This window comes from Leptodactylus fuscus, chromosome 2, assembly GCF_031893055.1.
Source record: "Leptodactylus fuscus isolate aLepFus1 chromosome 2, aLepFus1.hap2, whole genome shotgun sequence".
Lineage (NCBI taxonomy): Eukaryota > Metazoa > Chordata > Amphibia > Anura > Leptodactylidae > Leptodactylus > Leptodactylus fuscus.
This window is the reverse complement of record NC_134266.1, coordinates 103,164,015-103,187,752: the sequence shown is the minus strand read 5'-3', so window position 1 is coordinate 103,187,752 and position 23,738 is coordinate 103,164,015. Positions and strand designations below refer to the sequence as shown.

General features: G+C 44.7%; 1 protein-coding gene across 1 annotated transcript in view; it reads right to left on the bottom strand.

The window, feature by feature from the left end:
* The window catches only part of CACNA1S (calcium voltage-gated channel subunit alpha1 S), a 676,496-nt gene that overhangs the window by 579,462 nt on the left and 73,296 nt on the right, over positions 1 to 23,738 (bottom strand). Inside the window, exons 4-6 of the mRNA XM_075263101.1 lie at positions 16,963 to 17,102; positions 12,173 to 12,325; positions 3,818 to 4,017 (exon numbers count right to left, since the gene is read on the bottom strand). Coding sequence (XP_075119202.1) covers positions 3,818 to 4,017; positions 12,173 to 12,325; positions 16,963 to 17,102 — 493 coding nt within the window. The remainder of the gene's footprint in view (positions 1 to 3,817; positions 4,018 to 12,172; positions 12,326 to 16,962; positions 17,103 to 23,738) is intronic.

The window sequence follows — 23,738 nt, the reverse complement described above, 5'->3', positions numbered from 1 at the left end:
AGTTTTAATACTTTCAGGGTAATTTATAAGGGGAGGGCAGGTATTTATAAGAGGATTTATTTTTAATAACTCTATGGGAACTATAAGGATGGGGAGGGGAAATAGTTCCCCTAGCTTTATTAACAATAGATTATCCTTATAAGCCCCCCACATTTATTATAATATAATAGTTCCTTTTTATTACTGCCCCCCTTAAGGGGGTCTCTGTCCTAAACCGCAGGGAAACAGGACAGGGTAAAAATTGCCAGGCGGAGAGGCTGCAGGGGGACACTGGCGGTTACCTTTAAAAGCCCATTCAGATGAACTATCCACAATAAATAAAGGAGGGGGAGGGAATTTATATGAGAGATTAACTATTATTAATAAAGGGACCATTTCTAAGGAGGATCTATTATTACTAAAGCTAGGGGAACTATTAGCCCCCTTTATTAATACTAGTTTTCCCAGCCTTGTTAAAGAGTTACTTCCTATAAATAGCTCCCATTTAAACTTATATGGAGAATTTAGTATTAATAAAATGTGAGTATATATAATTTTTTTTTGGAGGAACTATTATTAATAAGGGGATCTTATATTAGTAAGGATGGTGGAGCTATTATTTGTTAGGGGGAAATGTTAAGAATAAAGCTAGAGTGGATGTTATTAATAAGGGAGATATATAAAAGGAGATATATAATAAGACTATGGGAACTATTACATAGAGGGGGCTATTTATAAGGAGGAAGTATCAATAACAAGCCCAACTACGAAATTATATTTAATAAGGAGGGATTATTATTAATGAGGCTGAGGAAATTATTATTTTTAAGAGAGGGCTATTTGTAAGAACGAACTATTACCTATAAAGGGAAACTATTCCTGATTGGGGGGGGGGTATTATTTATAAGAACAAACTATTATTAGTAAGTTGGAACTATTATTCAAAGGCAGGGACTATTAGGAGAGCACTATAATAAATCATAAGGTGATACAAAGGTGGTCATTTCTATTGCATATGGGCAAAAAAGGGGGCAGAAAAGAGTATTATTAATTAGCTTTTTTAAAAGGAGTTTTCTAGCCGCAAACTGATTTTTGATACTGATGACCTGTCTACAAGGTAGGACCTCAGTATGTTATCTGTCGGGTCTGATTGTTCTAGCAGCCTCCATGTGCTGATACAGTAGCTTACAGTGCACAGGATGCAGCAGCACTACTATTCAAGTAATAGGACTAGCACAGCAGCGCCATTCTCTGTATAGTGATGGTTCTTGGTAATTGCAGTGTCGCTCCTATTACTTACATAGTAGTGGGGCGGCACCCTGTCCACAAGCAGTGCCTGGTATCAGAAACTGCTAGTACAGCTGATCTGTGTGGGGGTTCGGGTATTGAACCCTGACAGATTATATACTGACATACTAATGAGTTGTCCTGTGGATAGATTATCAGTATAAAAGAATCAATTTGGGGCCAGAAAATCCTTTAATTGATGTGTTGTTTATTAGGATAGAAGTACAGAATGTGTAGTGAACGGCTATTGTCTTTGATTCACTATGTAGTATAATGGCAAAAGTCACAGTGAGGAGGTCGTGTACTATCTGTATGGAGGTGTGTTGGTCTATACATGATGTTTTGTTTGGTAATTGTATGTATAGTGGTAATAATTCTCCACAGTATAGTGGTATACATATTGCAATTTCACAACTATATATATCAATACAATTTTTTTTATTCCTGATTTTTGAGACTATATAAATGCCACTGGAAGTGCAGCACTGACTTCTGAAATGATTGAATATAATGGTGTTGGTATGTCAGGATATGGGGGTACTGTTTTTAGTTTTGGCCAGAGCCAAACTTTGTCTAAAACCAGCCCTGCCTGAGCACCGTCAGAGCACCGGGAACTGTGGTTTTAACCACATTATTTTATTATTTTGGTAAGGTGGCTCCATTTTTCACTTGTATCTTCCCTGATAAACCTGGCACTAATATACAGTATCTGTTGGGGGAAATGCATAGGGAGTGGTTGTTTGGGGAAGTGGATATGAAAGCTGTATCTTGAAGGCACTTTATACGTAGAGGGGTTGTGTTCTAACCCTGAGTATAAGCTATATAGTATTAAATCTGTCAAGCATTAGTGGGATATCTGCGATACTTATAAGGGACTCTATGCTCACAGAATAACCAGTTTCATGCTATATATCTTAACCTTCTGTTAAAGGGGCTCTATCAGCAAAATCATGCTGCTAGAGCCCCACATATGCGTGAATAGCCTTTAAAAAGGCTATTCAGGCACCGTAAAAGTTATATTAAACTACCCCCCCGTTTTAAAATAATAACCTAAAAAAGAATGTGCTCTACTTACGGATCGTGCACCCTGGGCGGGCATTCAGGGTGTGTCTTCATCTTCCTCCTCGCCTCTTCTTCCTCCGATGTCCTCTGGTCCCGTCCTCCTCCGGTGTTCGCTCGCGGACACGGATATAAAAAACAGCCTGGGCACATGCGCAGTAGCATGCGGCTTCTACTACAGCTACTGCGCATGCGCCCAGGCTATCACTGTCCGTTCACGAGCGCTGGAGGAAGACGGGACCGGAGGACATCGGAGGAAGAAGAGGTGTGGAAGAAGATGAAGACACTTCCTGAATGCCCGCCCAGCAAAACTATATGTTTTTTACAGTAAAGCTAGCACCCTGAAAAAGCACATTTTCGGGTGCATGGAGCCTTAGCTGGAAAGGTTTTGTCTTGAGAAGGTTGGACAGTTTTTTTCTGCTAGACACAGTTTATCTTGACTCAAAGCTGCCAAGATTTGTGAACTTGAAAGCGATCGTTATGAATTTTCAGTAATAATCCTGAAAAATTTGCCTCGCCTTAGTGTGAAAAGGACTGGAGTTTATACAAACAGCATTCAAACAGGGTATTTCATGGTGCTTTTTCCATTAAAATATACACCTTGGCTAACTGCTTTCAATAGATAATATTTTTAAAATACTTTTATATAAAATATCACTGTTGTAATGGGAATAGCCCTTTAAAGGGATTCTATAATTAGAATTCCTTTTTCAGGTAATATCACTCTGGCAGAGCCTTAAAGGGGCTCTATCAGCAAAATTATGCTGATAGAGCCCAACATATGTGTGAATATTCAGACTATTCAGACACCGGTAAAAATATTAAACTAACCCCCCCGTTTTAAAATAAAACCCTAAAACAGAATATGTTCAACTTACCGAACGTGCATGGGGGGGCGGGCATTCAGGGTCCAACATCATCTTCAGCCACGCCTCCTCTTCCAGCCATGTCCTCTGGTCCCGTCTAACTAGCGAACTGACATTGATAAAAAATGGTGCAGATGCATGTGCAGTAGCATGCTGCTTCTACTACTGCTACTGCACATGCGCCCGCGCCATTTTTTAACAATGTCAGTTCGCTAGTTAGACAGGACCCGAGGACATCGCTGGAAGAGGAGGCGTGGCTGACAATGACATCGGACCCTGAATGCCCACCCCCCGTTCGGTAAGTTGATCATATTCTGTTTTAGGATTTTATTTTAAAATGGGGGGGTAGTTTAATATAACAATAACGGTGCCTAAATAGCCTTTTTAAAGGCTATTCACACATATATGGGGCTCTATCAGCATGAGTTAAGATTCCGAATGCAGGCTTGCAAGAAGAAGACTATATGAAGGACGCAGAGGTGAGGAGTGGCTGTAGAAGATAGAGGCATTGCTTTTTGTTTTTTGTTTTTTTTTACCAATGACAAGCTAGCAAGCATGTAATAAAACAATGTGTATATTGATTTTACTCAAAAAATTAAAGCCAAGATCAATAATACAACACTTACCCAGTAAAGTACTTCTGTCCACCCCTCCATAGTTATACACTGGTATACCGTCAGCATGGCAAAACCAAAATTGTCAAAATGAGTAATACCATTGTTGGGACCTGGCCACCAACCCCTGCACTCTGATCCATTGATTGTGCACTGACGACCTTGACCTGTTGTGCTACAAGGAGCAGGTTTTTCCACAGTGGCTAAAATGTCTATAAAAGAGAATTATGTAAATCAATTTAAAATTAATTTTGGTGTCAGTACCATATAAAACATATGACTTTCATATGCCTTTCACAATTACATCATATGCACTTTACCTGTAACGCCCCTACTGATCACAATGACTTCTACTCTTCCAGGTCTAAAAGGTCAATTCCATTTAGGACAAGCACGAATTGTCCTCAGTTTGAATGCAGAGAGAATAGCTGATTAGAATAGCTACATATATGCTACTCCACTAATTCCCTGGTCAGCCTCAACTGAAGATAAAGTACATTAAAATTTGGACAAAATGTTCCTAGGGAATACTACTTTGCTCAGCAGTAAAGTGCCCTCTGCCTCCCTATGCCCTTCATAAAAAAAGATCTACTTTGTGTCTGTGCATGAAATTAACCTTTTTGTGCAATAGGGATAAATTTCTTGCACTGCTGCAATACAGGTTACTCATGTCCCCTTAGAGGGCAATCACATGATGTAACGCGACGCTGATTCTTGAACGATAACTCGTGTAAGAATCAGCACTGCAAAACAGAATCCCTTTGAGTTCAATGGATTCCTTTTAACCCCTTGCCGCCAATGGCATTTCCCTCCCCTCCTTCTAAACCCCATAACTTTTTTATTTCTCCGCTCCCAGAGCCATATGAGGTCATAATTTTTGAAGACAAATTTTTCTTCATGATGCTACCATTAATTATTCTATATAATGTACTGGGAAGCAGGAAAAAAATTCAGAATGGGGTAGATTTGAAGAAAAAATGCATTTCTGCGACTTTCTTACGGGCTTTGGTTTTACGGTGTTCACTGTGCAGCCAAAATGACATGTCCCCTATATTCTGTGTTTCGGTGCGGTTCCAGGGATACAAAATTTATATGGTTTTATTTACATTTTGACCCCTAAAAAAAATTCCAAAACTGTGTTAAAAAAATTTTTTTCTAAAAGTCGCCATATTCCGACGGCCGTAACTTTTTTATACGTAAGTGTACGGGGATGCATAGGGCGTCTTTTTTTGTGGGTCGGGTGTACTTTTTAGTTCTACCATTTTCGGGAAATGTTATTGCTTTGATCACTTTTTATTCAAATTTTTATCAGAATCAAAACAATGAAAAAACGGCGGTTTGGCACTTTCGACTATTTTCCCCGCTACGGCGTTTACCGAAAAGGAAAAATATTTTTAAGGGGCCACATGGTGGCTCAGTGGTTAGCACTGCAGCCTTGCAGCGCTGGAGTCCTGGTGTTCAAATCCCGCCAAGGGCATAAAACCATCTGCAAGGAGTTTGTATGTTCTCCCCATGTTTGCATGGATTTCCATCCCATATTCCAAAAAGACATAATGATAGGGAAAAATGTACATTGTGAGCTCTATGGGGGGCTCACAATCTAAATAAAAAAAAAGAAAAGAAAAATATTTTTATAGATTTGTAAAGCGGCGATTTCGGACGCGGGGATACCTAACATGTATATGTTTCACAGTTTTTAACTACTTTTATATGTGTTCTAGGGAAAGGGGGGTGATTTGAACTTTTAATTCTTTTTATATTTTTTTATATTTTTTTAAAAATTTTTTTTTGCATTTATTAGACCCCCTAGGGGTGTTGAACCCCAGGGGATCTGATCACTAATTACAATGCTAATGCATTGCAATGCATTGCAAAAAAGCATCCTTTCTTTTGCAGGCTGCATAGACCAGCCTGCAAAAGAGAGGATTTGCAGACAAGCCTGGGAGCCTGTACAAGGCTCCCGGCTGTCATGGCAACGGGACGTCAGCCCTGGAGCATGCTCCAGAAGCCGGCGATCCCGGCCAAAATGGCGGCGCCCATGCGCCGCCGGGAATATGGCGCCTCCGGCACCTTTGACCGCGGCGCCGGAGGGGTTAATGCCTCCGATCGGTCCGGGGACCGATCAGAGGCATCAGAGCCGGTCGTCTACTGCTTAAAGCAGTAGACACCCGGCGGCTATGACGGCCGCCCGGCTCCCGGGCGGTCACCATAGTTACAGACCCGACATGCGCTGTACTATTACGGCGCATGTCGGGAAGGGGTTAACATGCATAACACATTGAGATCAATGGGTTAAAAAGCCTCCCATTGATTTCAATGTATTACGCGCGTTAAACGGAACCCATTGGACTCAATGAAATTCTGTTTTGCAGCACTGATTCTTACTTGAGTTATCATGCAAGAATCAGTGCCACATTACATCATGTGAATGCCCCCTTATTGTACTTCCTTTCATTCCTTCTGCACTTACAAAGTCTGTTAGCGTTCTAAGCTCTATTGGCTTTTCGCTATCCTGCCTATACACCATGGATCATGTTTCCATCTTTTAATTATTGTCAAAATTATGACGAATTAATAAAATCTAAGTTTTAAAGAAATCACAAGAATCAGAGTGCTGGATATATTTTATTGCCATTTACAAGTTACACTGTTTCAACCGAGGAAACCTATATCATCTTTCACCTGCCATCGTGTCTTTTTAAAGGCTGCCATCTGAATCCATCGACAAGTTTTATCATTATTTTTACCACATTTGGGCTGTTTGCAATTTCTCTGCTTATCCTTGTATTTATCATAATTTGGAGAATAAAGTTACTGCATTATTTAAGCTCATGATAGAAATAGATACGATGGTTTTCCATTTGCCAGATGACAAACTTGACAGGCGGTAAACAAGATGGAACGATCCATAAAGGTTATACTGCATCAGATAAAGGTGTCTAAAATTTTGCCTGCAAGGTGATACCCATGGGGCAGACTTTTTGCCATCGTCTATCACTGGCTACTTGGGGGATGCAACGTCCTTCAGAATTTATAAGGGTTGCAAGAAATTTGAGGGATGATCTTCAGGTTTGGCAGTGTTTTTTTGTCATCTTTTAACAGTAGTACTATGTGTCAGTCATTGGTGGTGTCGAGCACGGAATTGTTCTTTACAGACCTGGTAGGGGGTGATGGCTTTGGTTCTATGCTTGGTAATCAATTGTACAGGGCTCAGTGGCCAGCTTTCTGGAGTGATAGATGTTTGGTTATGAATTTGACTCTTTCAGAACTTCTTCCGATTGTTGTGGCAGTAGAGCTGTGGGTCAAAGTCTCAGTAAATGCTTTTGGACTGATGACATGGCTGTGGTGCATGCAGTGAAGAGCTTGTCGTTGTTGGAGGTGTTAGTGCTGTTGAGACACTTGGTGCTTTGCTCTCTTCAGGTCAACATATGGTTTCGCACTAGGCATGTTCTGGGCATGCAAAATACGATTGCTGATGGTTTGTCCCGTTCCAATTTCCAGCTTTTCAGGTCTCTTCATCTAATGACCATGGAGGAGGGTGCTAGGTGCCCGAAATTCTTGTGAACCCTGGTAGGGAGGATCTGATCACACTGATTCGGAAGTCACTTGCAGACCTGCTTATCTAATCCTCTGGTGTGTGGAACTGTGTGCAGATGCACGTATCCAATCCTCTGGCATGTGGTATTGTGTGCAGACGCATGTATCCAATCCCCCGGCGTATGGTACTGTGTGCAGACGTGCGTATCTAATCCTCCGGTGTGTGAAACTGTGTGCAGACGCACGTATCTAATACTACGGCATGTGGTACAGTGTGCAGACGTGCATTTCTAATCCTCCGGTGTACGGAACTGTGTGCAGATGTGCATATCCAATCCTTTGACATGTGGTACTGTGTGCAGATGCGCATATCTAATCCTTCCCCGTGTGATACTGTGTAGAAACGCATATCTAATCCTCTGGCTGTGGTACTATGTGAAGACATGCGTATCTAATCCTCCAGCGTGTTGAACTGTGTGCAGATGTGCGTATCTAATCCTCCTTAGTGTGGTACTTAGAGCAGACACACGTATCTAATCCTTCAGCGTGAGTAACTGTGTGCAGACGCACACATCTAACCCTCAGTTGTGTGGTACTGTGTGCAGATGCACGTATCTAATCCTCCCCTGTGTGGTATTGTGTGAAAAGGCATGTATCTAATCCTACGGCATGTGGAACTGTGTGTAGACGTGGGTATCTAATCCTACGACATGTGGTACTGTGTGCAGACGTGCGTATCTAATCCTACGGAATTTGGTACTGTGTGCAGACGCGCTTATCTAATCCTCTGGCGTGTGGTACTGTGTGCAGACGCGCGTATTTAATCCTCCCCTGTGTGGTATTGTGTGAAGAGGCACGTATCTAATCCTACAGCGTGTGGAACTGTGTGTAGACGCACGTATCTAATCCTACGGCATGTGGTACTGTGTGCAGACACGCGTATCTAATCCTACGGCATGTGGTACTGTGTGTAGACGCACGTATCTAATCCTATGGAGTGTAAAACTGTGTGAAGACACGTGTATCTAATCCTCCCCTGTGTGGTATTGTGTGAAGAGGTGCATCTAATCCTACGGCGTGTGGAACTGTGTGTAGATGCGCGTATCCAATCCCCCGGCATGTGGTACTGTGTGCAGACGCGCGTATCTAATCCTCCCCATGTGGTACTGTGTGTAGACGCACATATCTAATCCTCCCCCATGTGGTACTGTGTGCAGACGCGCGTATCTAATCCTCCCCCGTGTGATACTGTGTGCTGAGACGCGTATCTAATTCTCTGGCTTGTGGTACTGTGTGCAGAGGCATGTATCTAATCCTCTAAAGTGTGATAGTGTGTGCACACACACGTATCTAATCCTCCCCTGTGTGGTATTGTGTGAAGAGGCTCGTATCTAATCCTTCAGCGTGTGGAACTATGTGTAGACGCACGTATCTAATCCTACTGCATGTGGTACTATGTGCAGACGCGTGTATCTAATCCTATGGCGTGTACAACTGTGTGCAGATGTGCGTATCTAATCCTCTGGAGTGTGGAGCTGTGTGTAGACGTGTGTATCTAATCCTATGGCATGTGGTACTCTGTGCAGACCTGTGTATCTAATCCTATGGCGTGTACAAATGTGTGCAGACGCGCGTATCTAATCCTCTGGAGTGTGAAACTGTGTGTAGACGCGTGTATCTAATCCTACGGCGTGTGGTACTGTGTACAGATGCGTGTATCTAAATCCTATGGCGTGTACAACTGTGTGAAGACACGTGTATCTAATCCTCCCCTGTGTGGTATTGTGTGAAGAGGCGCGTATCTAATCCTACGGCGTGTGGAACTGTGTGTAGATGCCCATATCCAATCCCCCAGCATGTGGTACTGTGTGCAGAAGCGCGTATCTAATCCTATGGCATGCGGTACTGTGTGTAGACGCGCATATCTAATCCTCCCCCGTGTGGTACTGTGTGCAGACGCGCGTATCTAATCCTCCCCTGTGTGATACTGTCTGCTGAGATGCGTATCTAATTCTCTGGCTTGTGGTACTGTGTGCAGAGGCATGTATCTAATCCTCCAAAGTGTGGTACTGTGTGCACATACACGTATCTAACCCTCCCCTGTGTGGTATTGTGTGAAGAGGCGCATATCTAATCCTTCGGCGTGTGGAACTATGTGTAGACGCATGTATCTAATCCTACTGCATGTGGTACTGTGTGCAGACGTGTGTATCTAATCCTATGGCATGTACAACTGTGTGCAGATGCATGTATCTAATCCTCTGGAGTGTGGAACTGTTTGTAGACGCGTTTATCTAATCCTACAGCATGTGGTACTCTGTGCAGATGCGTGTATCTAATCCTATGGCGTGTACAAATGTGTATCTAATCCTCTGGAGTGTGGAACTGTGTGTAGACGCGCGTATCTAATCCTTCGGCATGTGGAACCGTGTGCAGATGCGCGTATCAAATCCTTCAGTGTGTGGAACTGTGTGTAGATGCGTGTATTTAATCCTATGGCATGTGGTACTGTGTGCACACACATGTATCTAATCCTCCCCTGTGTGGTATTGTGTGAAGAGGCGCGTATCTAATCCTTCGGCGCGTGGAACTATGTGTAGACGCGCGTATCTAATCCTACTGCATGTGGTACTTTGTGCAGACGCGTGTATCTAATCCTATGGCGTGTACAACTGTGTGCAGATGCGCATATCTAATCCTCTGGAGTATGGAATTGTGTGTAGACGCGTGTATCTAATCCTACTGCATGTGGTACTCTGTGCAGACATGTGTATCTAATCCTATGGCGTGTACAAATGTGTGCAGACACGCGTATCTAATCCTCTGGAGTGTGGAACTGTGTGTAGACGCCTGTATCTAATCCTTCGGCATGTGGAACCGTGTGCAGACGCATGTATCAAATCCTTCAGTGTGTGGAACTGTGTGCAGAAGTGCGTAATTAATCCTCTGGTGCGTGGGACTGTGTGTAAACCCGTGTATCTAATCCTGTGGCGTGTGATACTGTGTGCTGATCTGTGTATCTAATCCTCTGATGCGTGTATCTCAGTTTGGATATCAGTGTTCTATTGTGCATGTGGAGTGACCATGTGTATTGCAGTTGGAATATGAGTGAAAGTCTTGCAGGTTTGTATTGGCTAAGGGGGGGGGGCACTGTGTTTGGAATGCTGTATCTCAGTAACGGTACGTCCGAGCGAGTTGGAGTCTCGTCTTAAACCTTCCCGGATATCTGAAGTATCTCTGTAACAAATTTGGTGAAGATCGGTCCAGTCGTTTGGTTCGCATTAGAGAACAGACAGACAGACGGACGGACGGACGGACAGACAGACAAGAATTAATTTTTATAATATAGAGAGATTGAGGAGACAACAGTCCAGATTATAGCTACAGAAGAGGGATCTTCACTGGTTGGCTCTCGGCAGGTGACTAATTTGGTGTGTATGAAGTTACTCACGGCTACTGGGCTGCGGTATCCGATAGCCGGACGCAGAAATAAAAGATACAAGGCCTGGAAACCACGGAGCGCTGGACTTGACCGGAGACCTTCTTTAGGTCCAGAAATACAGAAAGGCTCCTTTATAGCTGCTCTTTTCTGTCAAGTTCTCTCCTTCTTGGAGGCAGTAGAAGTGTGCTTCTTATTCCCTCTGTATGGACTGGTGAACGGTCCTAGGAAAATCTGTACCTTACATGGGCTGTGAGATTCACCATGTAGCTCCTAGGTTTGGCAGGAGTAATCTGAAAATCCTGCCTGTAGTTGGAGTAGCAGCAGATGCTGTTACCTCACACACTACACTCTCCAGAACATGGCTGCTCTGGTTTCCTTTCCCCTGCTAAGAGGAAGATGGGACTAAAGTCACAGCTTGCTGATAGGTTCTCTGCAGAAGCTTGTGCTGTGTATAGAGTGATTGGGATCCTACCATCGCATGCACCTACATAGAGTGAACCATAGGTGGCAGCAGAGTAGTACAGGGCAATAAACATAGTGTATGCACACAGGAAATACAGATTATACATTAGATAGTGATACCCAGTATTAGAACATTGTGAGAAACATTACTTTACATACCATACAACAACTATTCCTATAATGGCAAGAAGTAGTGTAACTGGGACACTACAAGTGTTATGCCCCACAATGGCCCCTGCACACAGTATTATGCCCAATAATGGACCACCCACAAACTATTGTTATACTCTGGGGTCTTTTCAGACTACAGAGTATAATGATCTGAGACTGAGGGAGGTGACAAACATAAAAAACAGTGTCACACAGAGCTCCAGCGTAACTCTCTGCTGCTTTGCCTCTTAAATTTCATTACAGATGCCACATGGGCCAGTCCAGCATCACAATGCATATGACGCCGGCTTGGTCCACTTGATGTCTAATACGTCACCAGAGAGGAATGTTGACTGCAGGGAGTCATGACAGAGCACCAGAGAGGTGAGTAACTTTGGTTCTTATATTCACTCCACTCCCCTTGGCCTCCGATCATTATACTCCTGGGTGTGAAGAGACTCCAATCTATAATGATGGCAGTATTTCTTGGGATTAGTCCAAATAAAATACTCTTGCTGCAGACCCGCAGTCTCATTTACTGATTCCTGCATCAGGGGCCCTCTGGCTATGGCTGCTATTGTACTTATACCACAGTACATAACATAACATTTCTTTAAAAAAAAATTAGCATTATTAAAATTTACTTTTAATAACAAACTTGCAATCTAAGCATATTTTTAGAGCCCTACTGCTGACTGTGAAACTGTTGTTTTAAATCGAAATGCAAGGCATACATTATAGATAATGGAGGATATATTTGTTATCACAATTCATACCTGTTCCTTTATAATAACAAGTCTTGTGCATCTTCCCAGAAAAGAGCTCCAGTCCAACGATAGCATATATAATGATCATGAAAAGAACCAGCAATGCTATATGCAGAAGAGGAACCATTGCTTTAATTATGGAGTTTAGCACCACTTGAAGACCTTAGGAAGAAAGATATTATTAAACATTAGGAAATTATTATATCAATCTGAACTTTTACTTGCAATAAATGACCAGAAAGAAATTGATCAGTTTCCTGTTCCCTTGAATCCTGGTATTTTCACAAGAGTATGTCTTCCTAGTACAGGTAGTCCTCGGGTTACGACGGTCTTGTGTTACGACGTTTCGTGGTTATGGCTAGAGATGAGCTAAAAGTAAAGCTAAGTTCACACAGAGTTTTTTGGTTAGGGTTTTGAAGCCGTATCCGCCTCAAAACCCTGACCAAAAAGACGGCTCCCATTGAAATCAATGGGAGACGCGCAGGAGCTTTTTCCGGGAGCCGTTTCTTACAGCTCCCAGAAAAAAGAAGCGAGGTGTTCATTCTTCAGGCCAAGTCGCCTAGCGATTCGACCTGAAGACACACCCTCTTCCGGACTAGGCCCATTCATTGAGCCTAATCCGGAGAAGGGCGAGCGGCTGGATGCCGGAGGCCGCCTCAGGTTCTGATCCAAAAAACTCAGTGTGAACTTAGCCTCAAGCTCCCTCGTAACCGAAAGCTCCCAGCACTCCCGACTAGCAAGGACGAGCCTGTGGCAAATCAACGCTGGTTCTGCAGCAGGATCGTCCTTGCTCGTCGGAAGAGAGCTGACAGCTTTCTGTTACAAGGGAACTTACTTTTTCTCATAGGAATGAATTGACCAGCGTTGATTGGCCAGTGTACAGCATTCGCACCCAGTGCAAATTCTGCCCAGTTCCCAGTGTGTCTTCTGATGTGGTCCAACTTCCGACACCTGTGCAGTAGGCTCCTGTATTGAACTACAAGAGCTCTAGTAAGGACTTCCCGCAAACCGCCGTACTACTACGGCGGCTGCATGGTGCGCACACAGAAACTGTGTGCGCACCGTGCCCTGCAGTTGTCAGCCGTAACATTCGGCTGACAATGCCCTGTAACACCCACGGTCGGAACTGGGTCCGATCGCGGGTGTTAACCCCTGAGATGCCAGCGGTCATGTTTGCATCTCAGAGGTTTCGTAATATTATGCTTCCCCACGCACCCCACACTTGATCGGCATGCCATGATCGGCACCCCACGCGACGGTTTCGGGGGGTGCCGATGTTTGTAGGGGGCAGCCCGGAGTCTGATCAGTGACCCCGGGTCTGCCCCATCACTTACCCGCTCCATGTACTTGGTTGATCCTGCTCAAAAGGAAGCTGTCAGCCCTGTGCGTCTACACAGGCTGACATCTTCCTCTACACTGCAATAAGCGTGTAACACGTGTATTGCAGCGTATATCTAGTGAAGCAGTGATCAGTAGATCACTGCTTCAATCCCCCATGGGGACAGAAAAAAAAAGTGATAAAAAAGTAAAAATAAAAAAGTTTAAATAAGTTTAACCCCTTCCCGCCAATGGCATTTTTTGATTTTCGTTTTTCGTTTTTGACTTCCCTCCTTCTAAACCCCATAACTTTTTTATTTTTCTGCTCCCAGAGCCATATGAGGTCTTAATTTTTCTTCATGATGCCACCATTAATTATTCTATATAATGTACTGGGAAGCAGGATAAAAATTCAGAATGGGGTGGATTTGAAGAAAAAATGTATTTCTGCGAATTTCTTATGGGCTTTGGTTTTACGGCGTTCACTGTGCAGCCAAAATGACATGTCCCCTATATTCTGTGTTTTGGTACGGTTCCAGGGATACCAAATTTATATGGTTTTATTTACATTTTGACCCCTTAAAAAAAAATCCAAAACTGTGTTAATTTTTTTTTTTCTAAAAGTCGCCATATTCCGACGGCCGTAACTTTTTTATACGTAAGTGTACGGGGATGCATAGGGCGTCTTTTTTTGCGGGGCTGGGTGTACTTTTTAGTTCTACCATTTTTGGGAAATGTTATTGCTTTGATCACTTTTTATTCAAATTTTTATCAGAATCAAAACAGTGAAAAAACGGCGGTTTGGCACTTTCGACTATTTTTCCCGCTACGGCGTTTACTGAACAGGAACATTTTTTTTATAGATTTGTAGAGCGGGCGATTTCGGACGCGGGGATACCTAACATGTATATGTTTCACAGTTTTTAACTACTTTTATATGTGTTCTAGGGAAAGGGGGGTGATTTGAACTTTTAATACTTTTTATATTTTTTTATATTTTTTTTAACTTTTTTTTTTTTTTTTTTTGCATTTATTAGACCCCCCAGGGGTGTTGAATCCCAGGGGGTCTGATCACTAATGCAATGCATTACAATGCTAATTCATTGCAAAAAATCATCCTTTCTTTTGCAGGCTGCATAGACCAGTGTGCAAAGGAGAGAATTTGCAGACAAGCCTGGGAGCCTTGTAAAGGCTCCCGGCTGTCATGGCAACGTGACGCCGGCCCTGGAGAATGCTCCAGGAGCCGGCGATCCCGGGCAAAATGGTGGCACCCATGCGCCACCGGGAAAATGGTGCCTCTGGCGCCTTTGACCGCGGCGCCGGAGGGGTTAATACCTCCGATCGGTCCGGGGACCGATCGGAGGCATTAGAGCTGGTTGTCTACTACTTAAAGCAGTAGACACCCGGCGGCTATGGCGGCCGTCCGGCTCCCGGGCGGTCGCCATAGTTACAGACCCGACATGCGCCGTACTATTACGGCGCATGTCGGGAAGGGGTTAAAATAAATTAAAAATAAATAAAGCCCCAAAAATCCCTTTTTCCCCATATAAAACGTTTTATTATGTAAACGAAAAATAGAAAAAAACATTACATATTTGGTATCACCGCATCCGTAATAACCTGAACAATAAAATTAAAACATTATTTAACCCGAACGGCGAACGTCATAAAAAAAACGTAGATAACCGCACAAAATAATGATTATTTACCACCTTTCCCTTACAAAATGTTCAATAAAAAGTAATCAAATGGTCAGATGAAAACCAAGATGGTACCAATAAAAAGCAGAGGTCATCCTGCCAAAAATAAGTCCTCCACCAGCTCTGTCTACTGAAAAATAAAAATGTTATGCCTTTCAGAAGATGGCGATGCAAAAATAATTTATTTTCTCCCCTAAATTTAATTTTATTCTGCACAAATAGCATCACATTAAAAAATCATATAAATGAGGTATCGACGTAACCGTACCGACCCGCAGAATAAAGGTAACATGTTACTTATGCTGTACGCTGCACAGGAAAATAAATAAATGCTAAAAAGCAATGCTTGAATTGATGTTTCCTTTTACATCCCACCCAGAAAGAGTTAATAAAATGTAGTCAATAAGTTACAGGCACCCCAAAATGGTGGCATTGAAAAGTACATTTAATACCACAAACACCAAGCCCTCATATGGCCACATTGCCAGAAAATAAAAATAAAAATCTAGCTTGTACAATGTGAAGGCAAAACCCCCAAAAGTCGCCAAATCATTAGGACATAAGTGGCTGCAACTAGAAGAAAATGTATAAGCTGTGCGAGCGTTTTCAGGGGACATCCCATATTTAGAGCTTATGAGAGATAATACACCAGCACTGATCCCCCAGAATGTCCCTCTTCCCCATCCGTGTCATAGGAGCTAGTGGGAAAATAGTATGGGATTTGGTGTACCCAATTTACTCCGCACAGCTTACATATTCACTTTGGGGTTACTAATGCTCACTACATCACTTGATAAATTCTTTGAGGGGTGCGGTTTTCAAAACGGGGTCACTTTCTAGAAGTTTTCACTGTTTTGACTCCTCAAGGGCTTTGTAAATGCGACATGGTTCCTGAAACTGATCACAGCCAGATCTCCCCTCTAAAAGCTCCTTGGCGCGCCTTCCCTTCTGCGTCTCGCTGTGCATCCATATATTAGTTTACACCCACAAGTGGGGTACTATGGTAGTCGGGAGAACTTGCATAACAAATTGTGGGATGCTTTTTCTCCTTTAACCCCTTGTGAATGTGCAAATTCTAGGGCTAAACGAAAATATTAGTAAAATAAAATCAAATTTGAAAATTTCACCTCCATTTTGTATTAATTTCTGTTAAGCATTTATATCATTAAAATAAAAGGTATATGTTGTTTTGGCTTATTTAAGGGGTGCAGTTTTGAAAATGGGGTGATTTATGGGGGGTTTTAATACAAGAGTCTTTCAAAATCCCTCATAACTGGATTAGTCCCTTAAAAAATGGGTTTTGGAAATTTCTTGAAAATTTTGAATATTGTTGTTTCACTTGTAAATCTTATAATGTCCGTAAAAAATAAAAGGGTGACTAAAGTTTGATGCTGACATAAAGCAGAGATCTGGGACATGAGATTTATGATATAATTTTGGTGGTCTGACTATCTGTATGTAATGCACATCATTTCAAACTTTATAAAGTGCATATTTTTCAAAATTTCCACCAAATTTCCTATTTTTTCATAATTAAACACAAAACATATCAACCAAAATTTACCACTAACATGAAGTACAATGTGTTATGAAAAAACAATCTCAAAATCACTTTGGTAAGTTAAAGCATTCCAAAGTTATTGCCACATAAAGTGACACATGTCAGTTTTGAAAAATCGAGCTTGGTCAGGGAGTCAAAAAGTGCCATCGGCGGGAAGGGGGTTAATAATTCTCTCCCACTGTGTAGTCATCTTTGTTTGTATCTTAAAAATATGAACTTACTGGGAACTCCAGATACCAGTCGAAGTGGTCGCAAAACACGAAATGCTCTTAGGGCTTTGACATTAAATCCAGTTCCTTTTCCTCCTGGGGCTGTTATACCTTGTAATTTATTAATTTGTTCTAAGACTACTGTAAAAACCCTGCAATGTAAGAATAAAAATTAATTCAAAATTATACAGAACTGCTTTCTAATAATACATACTCTTAAAGGTTTGCACCAGTAATAGTTTTAGGAACTTCTATGCTTTCCACCAATCATTTTGCAAGATTAATTTATGCCACAGTAAAGTAAATTAAAAAGAGAAAAAGCCCAGTCTTTTAGTAAGTGATTTTGTCCTGAACTGAAAATGTAACATCTTCGTAACCACAAACACATATTTTTAATCACTAAGAGGCCTCACACATCCTCATTTTGCAGACATGTTCAGTCAGTTTAGATCAGCCTACATGCACACCCATTGATTTTATCCGGATAAGGACCGGACTATTGTAAAAATACAGCCGGTCTTCAGAGACCCCCTTGGCAGGGATTGGGGGCAGGTATTACTAACACCTAACACCCACCTTGATAACGTCTAGAGATGAGCGAACAGTGTTCTATCGAACACATATTCGATTGGATATCACGCTGTTCATCATGTTCAAATCGAATCGAACACCGCGTGGTAAAGTGACTAAAAACTTGATTCCCCTCCCCCCTTCCCTGGCGCTTTTCTTGCACCAATAACAGCGCAGGGGAGGTGGGACAGGAACTACGACAACAGGGACATTGAAAAAAATACTAAAAACCCCTTGGCTGCCAAAAACATGTGACCTCTGATTCAGAAGAACAGTGGCGGCCATCTTCGAGTCAGTCAGAGCTTGCACTTTGTCAGGGACGAAGGTCTCCGTCAATTTAGATAGGGATTAGATTTTGCTAGGCAGGGATAGGATAGGATAGAGGAGGAGAAGAAAACCAACAGCTCTTTTAAGAGCTACATTGAAGGGACAATCCAAAAAAATGATTGTCACAGTGTCTACCCACCAATTGTCAGGCTATTGTACGCTATGTACGCTCAACCCAAGGGATACAGGTCCAAATTATACACCCAATTAGTGTAATTCGTTGAGGGATCGGAGAGGACAGGTCTGTGGTTGGCCAGGTACTCACGCAACATGCGCCTATACTTTTCCCTCATGATGACACTAGGCCCCTAACTGGCAGTAGTGTGGGCAGGGGGGGGGGGACATTAACATGTACCAGACCTTGTACAGTGTTCCCCTGGTGGTTGTGGAGCAGATGGAAGTTGTGAGACTCATGGAGGAAATATCCTCTGTGACACCCAAGAGGGTTAACGGAAACATTCCCATCATATTCTGCACCAGTTGCTTGTGCCAATTATTTTTGAAATTTTTTTTTTCCTCTCCCCTAATATAACAAAGGAACAGACATTTGACCTATACTGGGGGTCGAGGCTTGCAAAAATCCAGTATTATTTGCACTCCATGATGTGACGTATGCGTTTGTCTCTTGAAAAGCAACCAGACATCAAGTCAGCCATGTGTGCCAGTGTGTTACTTGGCATGACTTTGCTGCCCCCAACTGTAAGGGTCACTCTCCATTTCCTCCATTTTCCACTCCCCTTCACACCATCTGTGGTGAAGCAATGGGATGCACTGAAGTGCACCCTCAAGCCTTGTGTGGGACAGGGACATCAGATGCCACTCCATCCCCCTCGTCTTCCTCCGCCAGTCAACGGTGCGAAGATGAGAGGAGTGTGCTCTGAATGTTTTCTGCCTAGCAGAGGCTACTTCTCACTTACGAAAATGGCCACACTATGACCAGTATATCAGGCACAATGGTGTAGGTTTTGAAGAACCATTGCACCAACAAGTTGAAAACATGGGCCATGTGTGGACCGTGTTTGAGTCTGGCAAGCTCCAGATCTGCTAGCAGGTTTCGGCCATTATCACAGATGCAAAAATGCCAGGCCCCAGGTGTAGCAGGGAAAAACACATTGCCATCTCAGCCAGGATGGCATCCCTGACCTCGGAGGCAGTGTGCTGTCTATCCCCCAAGCTGATGAGCTTCAGTACGTCCTGCTGACATCTCCTCACGCCAGTGTTACAGCGTTTGCCGCTAGTAGCTGGGGTGGATGTTGCAGCGTAGTAGGCTTTCAGTTAACTCCTGTCATGAATTTTGGGCTGGGAGAGGAGATAGGCCAACCGCAGTTTGCACCCCGGGCCCAGACTCCACTACATTCACCCTGCCTGTCATTAAAGATAAGCAGCATCCCTGACCACAGGCGCTTGTCCATGTGTCGGTGGTCAAGTGGACCTTGCAGCAAAGCGCGGAGCTCTGGGCCCGACTGATGTTATGGGACACATGCAGGTGCAAGGCAGGGACAGCACACCAAGAGAAGTAGTAACGGCTAGGCCCAGCATAGGGAGGTGCCCCTGCTGCCATATGGTGATGGAAGGCCTGGGTATCCAGAAGCATAAACGCCAACATCTCCAGGACCAGCAGTTTTGAGATGAGGCCGTTAAAGGCTTGGGCATGTGGGTGGCTTGTGCTGTACTTCTGCCTGCAATGAAACGCCTGGGAGATGGGGAGTGGCTGGGAAGAGGTGCATGATGGTGCAGGCCATGCTGCATGCTATGGTAGCTGCCTAGAGTAGGTTGCTCCAGGGTTGTCTTACAGCAAATTGGCAAGGGAACTCAGATGAAAAGCACTGAGGCCAACTCCTCTGAGATCCCAAGGTAACTTCACAGGACATGTGTATTGCAGAAAAACTTATGAGAAAATAAGTGTGGGACACAGAGGGATTGGAGAGGACAGAGCTGGGGTCGGCCAGGTACTCCCACAACATGTGCCTATACTTGTCCCTCCTGGTGACACTAGGCCCCTGAATGGCGGTAATTTGGCCAGGGGGGGCCATTAACATGTCCCTTCTGGTGACAGTAGGCCCCTGAGTGGCGGTAATTTGGCCAGGGGGCCATTAACGTGTCCCAGACCTAGGAATAAGTCTTGCAACAGGGTAGAGTTTGCATGCCTTTGCCTCTACCCACCGTATTTGCTGCTTAGCTTCCCTCCACATCTACACTGCTTTCGCCCCTAGACATCACCCCAGTTTATGCCTCTGCTTCTACCCAGCTTTTTTGCTGATTTAGCTTCCCTCCACATCTACACTGCTTTCGCCCCTGCCCCCTAGACATCACCCCTGTCCATGTGGGGTCAGTGGCCTCGTCGTCCACCAACTCCTCTTCCAATTGCGCACTGTCCCCTTACTGCAAACCGCACATAACCACAGCTTGCCCTGATGGCAACTGTGTCTCATCATCCCCACTGAGGTCTAGAAACGTCGGGGCCGGGTCCACAACCACAAAATTGGAAGGAAATGGCGGATGCTGCAGTATTTCTAACACCAGTTCCTGGTGCTCGGGCCTGGTCTGTGTTGTACCCTGCACCCTGCTTAACACAGCTGCCATATCCGGAATTATGATGAGCACATGCTAATGTTTCTTGTCCAGTGAAATGGATGGGATAGGATTTCACATAAGTCTGCCACCCATGGCCACTCATGGTTGAGCAACTGAGGGAGCTGACTTTGACGAACCCTAGGGTTTTGGAGTTGGAACTCCATCAAAGGTCTGTGCTGCTCACACACTCTGCTCAACAGATGATATGTTTAGTTCCAGCGTGTGGAGACGTCGCACAACAGCCGTTGTTCGGGCAGATACAAGCGTTGTAGGAGTGCATAGAGGCTAGCAGCGGCTACTATAGACTTTCAAAACTATCCGCACAAGCGCCGCACTTTCACCAGTAGCTCGGGGTACTTGAACATTGGGGTACTTTTTAAAAAACTGTTGCAGCACTGAGTGCTGTCACCCACTGAAAACGCGGCCCAGGCATGGAACATGTTGCAGGCTGCCAAGCTACAGAGCCGATCCCAGGTTCCGGCCATTATCACACATGACAACATGCCTGGGCCCAGGTGCAGTGGCAAAAACTACATTGCCGTGTCGAGGATGGCATAACTCACTTTGTAGGCAGTGTGCTGTCTGGCCCCAAAGCTGCAGTGTTGCAGCGTTTCCAGCTCATAGCTGGGGTCCACTTAACGGCGGAGGAGGAGGGTGGTGTTTTAGCCCTCCTCCCAGGAATGTTGTGTGGGGAGACAAGTCAGTCCACCACATTTTGCGACCCGGTCCCCGCCTCAAGTACATTCAACCACTGTGCCAAGATTGAAAGTTAGCGTCCCTGTCCGCATGCACTTGTCCATGCGTAGGTGTTCAAGTGGAACTTTGTGCAAAGCGCTGAACTTAGGGACCGCCTCATCTTTGGGGAAAGGTGTGGACGGCACAGTGAGGTGGCGCAGAAGCCAGCAGGCCCAAAAAGGGCAGAGTGTCCACAAGCCAGAACGCCAACATTTCCTGGGCCAGAAGTTTTAAGATGAGGCTGATGAAGCCTTGGGCATGTGGGTGGGTTGCGCTGTACTTTAGCCTAGAATGAAAGGCCTGGGAGATGGGGAGTTGCTGGGAAGAGGTGCATGATGGCGCAGGCAACAGGAGAAGTGGCAGGAAAAGGGGAGGATGAGGGTGAACTCCCCAAAGTGTCAGAGTTAGATTTGGAGGTGACCTGGATGGTGGTCTGGACTGCAGCGCCAGCACTGTCAACAGTGGGAGGGGCAGTGGCCGCAACGCCAGATGACAATTATCCTGTGCTTGCTGTCACTCACTGAGCCCAGTGCTTGCTTTACAAATGACGGCACATGACAGAGGTGGTAAAGTTGCTCTTTTTAAAGCCCCTACTACTAGTTTAGCATTGCAAAGTGTGCAAACCACACTCAGTTTGTCCTCCACCTATACATTTACAAATTATCTCCCCCATCGAGGAACGTGGCCTCGATGGGGAATTTTTCTAAGGAGGCTAGGAAAGAGAGCATCTTGGGCCTTGCTGGCTCAGGCCTGGCTGGCTCAGGCCTAGCTTCTGTCAAGCAGCTGTCCTGTGACTCTGGACATGCCTCTGCCTCTAGCTTAGCTTTCCTCCACATCCACACTGCTTTTGCCCCTTCACATCACCCCAGTCCATGCCTCAGCTTGTATCCCCAGTTTTTGCTGCTTAGCTTGCCTCCACATCCACTCTGCTTTTGCCCCTAGACATCACCCCAGTCCATGCCTCTGCTTGTATCCCCAGTTTTTGCTGCTTAGCTTGCCTCCACATCCACACTGCTTTTGCCCCTAGACATCACCCCTATCCATGTCTCTGCCTCTAGCCATAACTCTGCCACCCATGGAAACTCATGGTGTAGAAACTGAGGGAGCTGACTTTGAGGAACCCTTGGGTTTTGTAGATGGAACTCCATCAAAGGTCTGTGCAGCTCACACACCCTGGTCAAGACGACGGACAACAGCCAGTGTTCGGGCAGATGTAGGCCTTGCTGGAGTGTTTTGAGGCTAGCAGCGGCTAGTGTAGACTTGCGAAAGTGGGTGGCCAAGAGCCGCACTTTCACCCTTAGCTCCGCTAATTTGGGGTATGATTTTAAAAACCGTTGCACCACTACATTGAACACGTAGGCCAGGCATGGAACGTGTTGGTGGCTGGCAAGCTCCAGAGCCGTCCAACAAGACAAAAAAGCCTGGCCCCGAGGGCAGTGGGGGAAAACAAATTGCCATCTCATCCAGGATGGCATCCCTGACCTCAGAGGCAGTGTGCTATCTGTCCCCCAAGATGATGAGCTTCAGCACGGCCTGCTGACGTCTCCTCATGCCAGTGTTGCAGCGTTTCCAGCTCGTAGCTGGGGTCAATTTAACGGCGGAGGAGGAGGAGGGTGGTGTTTCAGCACTCCTGCCAGGAATAATGGGCGGGGAGAGAAGGCAGGCTGCCACAGTGTGCGACCCGGTCCCAGCCTCAACTACATTCAGCCAATGTGCCGTGATTGAGATGTAGCATCCCTGGCCGCATGCACTTGTCCACGCGTCGGTGGTCAAGTGGAACTTTGTGCAAAGCGCAGAACTTAGGGCCCGCCTGATGTTACGGGACACACGCTGGTGCAAGGCTCAACTCACCCTAAGGGCCAAAAACACTGCTGTTCAAAAGGCCTCTGTGTTTAGATTTGGCTCAGTCGCAGTTCCAGAACATACCTTTGAAGGCAAGGTTTCCTTTAGTGGCTCCATATCAGCAGGATGATGATGGTGAAGCTTGGTTAAATCTGGTGTCGGAAGGGAAAGTGGTTTCTGATCTACATCTAAAGTACTGGAGCATGTTATTTGGACAATTAACACCTGATCAGAACCCTGTATAGGTAATGTAGAGTCCGATATTAGAGGACCATTACCGCTAGTAGTGGTTGCAGCCAATTCTCCCCCTTTGCGGTCCTCTAAATAAAAGTTACCCCCAGGACTTGATGCCAAAATGTTACCAATTTGACAGTCAAAATCAAGGTCAATGTCTGGGTCCTCAGTCCAATCCACTGCATCAATCCAACACAATGAGAGTGATGGTTCTGGAACCACTGTTTTGGGGGCAAAGAGTTTTAAAGGGGCTAACACTTTGCTGGTGCAAGGCTTTACTCACTCCAAGGGCCAAAAACACTGCTGGTGCAAGGCTCTACTCACTCCAAGGGCCAAAAAGACTGCTGGTGCAAGGCTCTACTCATGCCAAGGGCCTCAATCTCTGCTGGTAGCTCAGATTAAGGTCCTGTAACTTTGTTTGGAAGGGCTCATGTTAAGGGCTAGAAAAGTGAATTTTGGAAGGTCTTACCACATCACACACACACACACACACTCAAAATGACAGT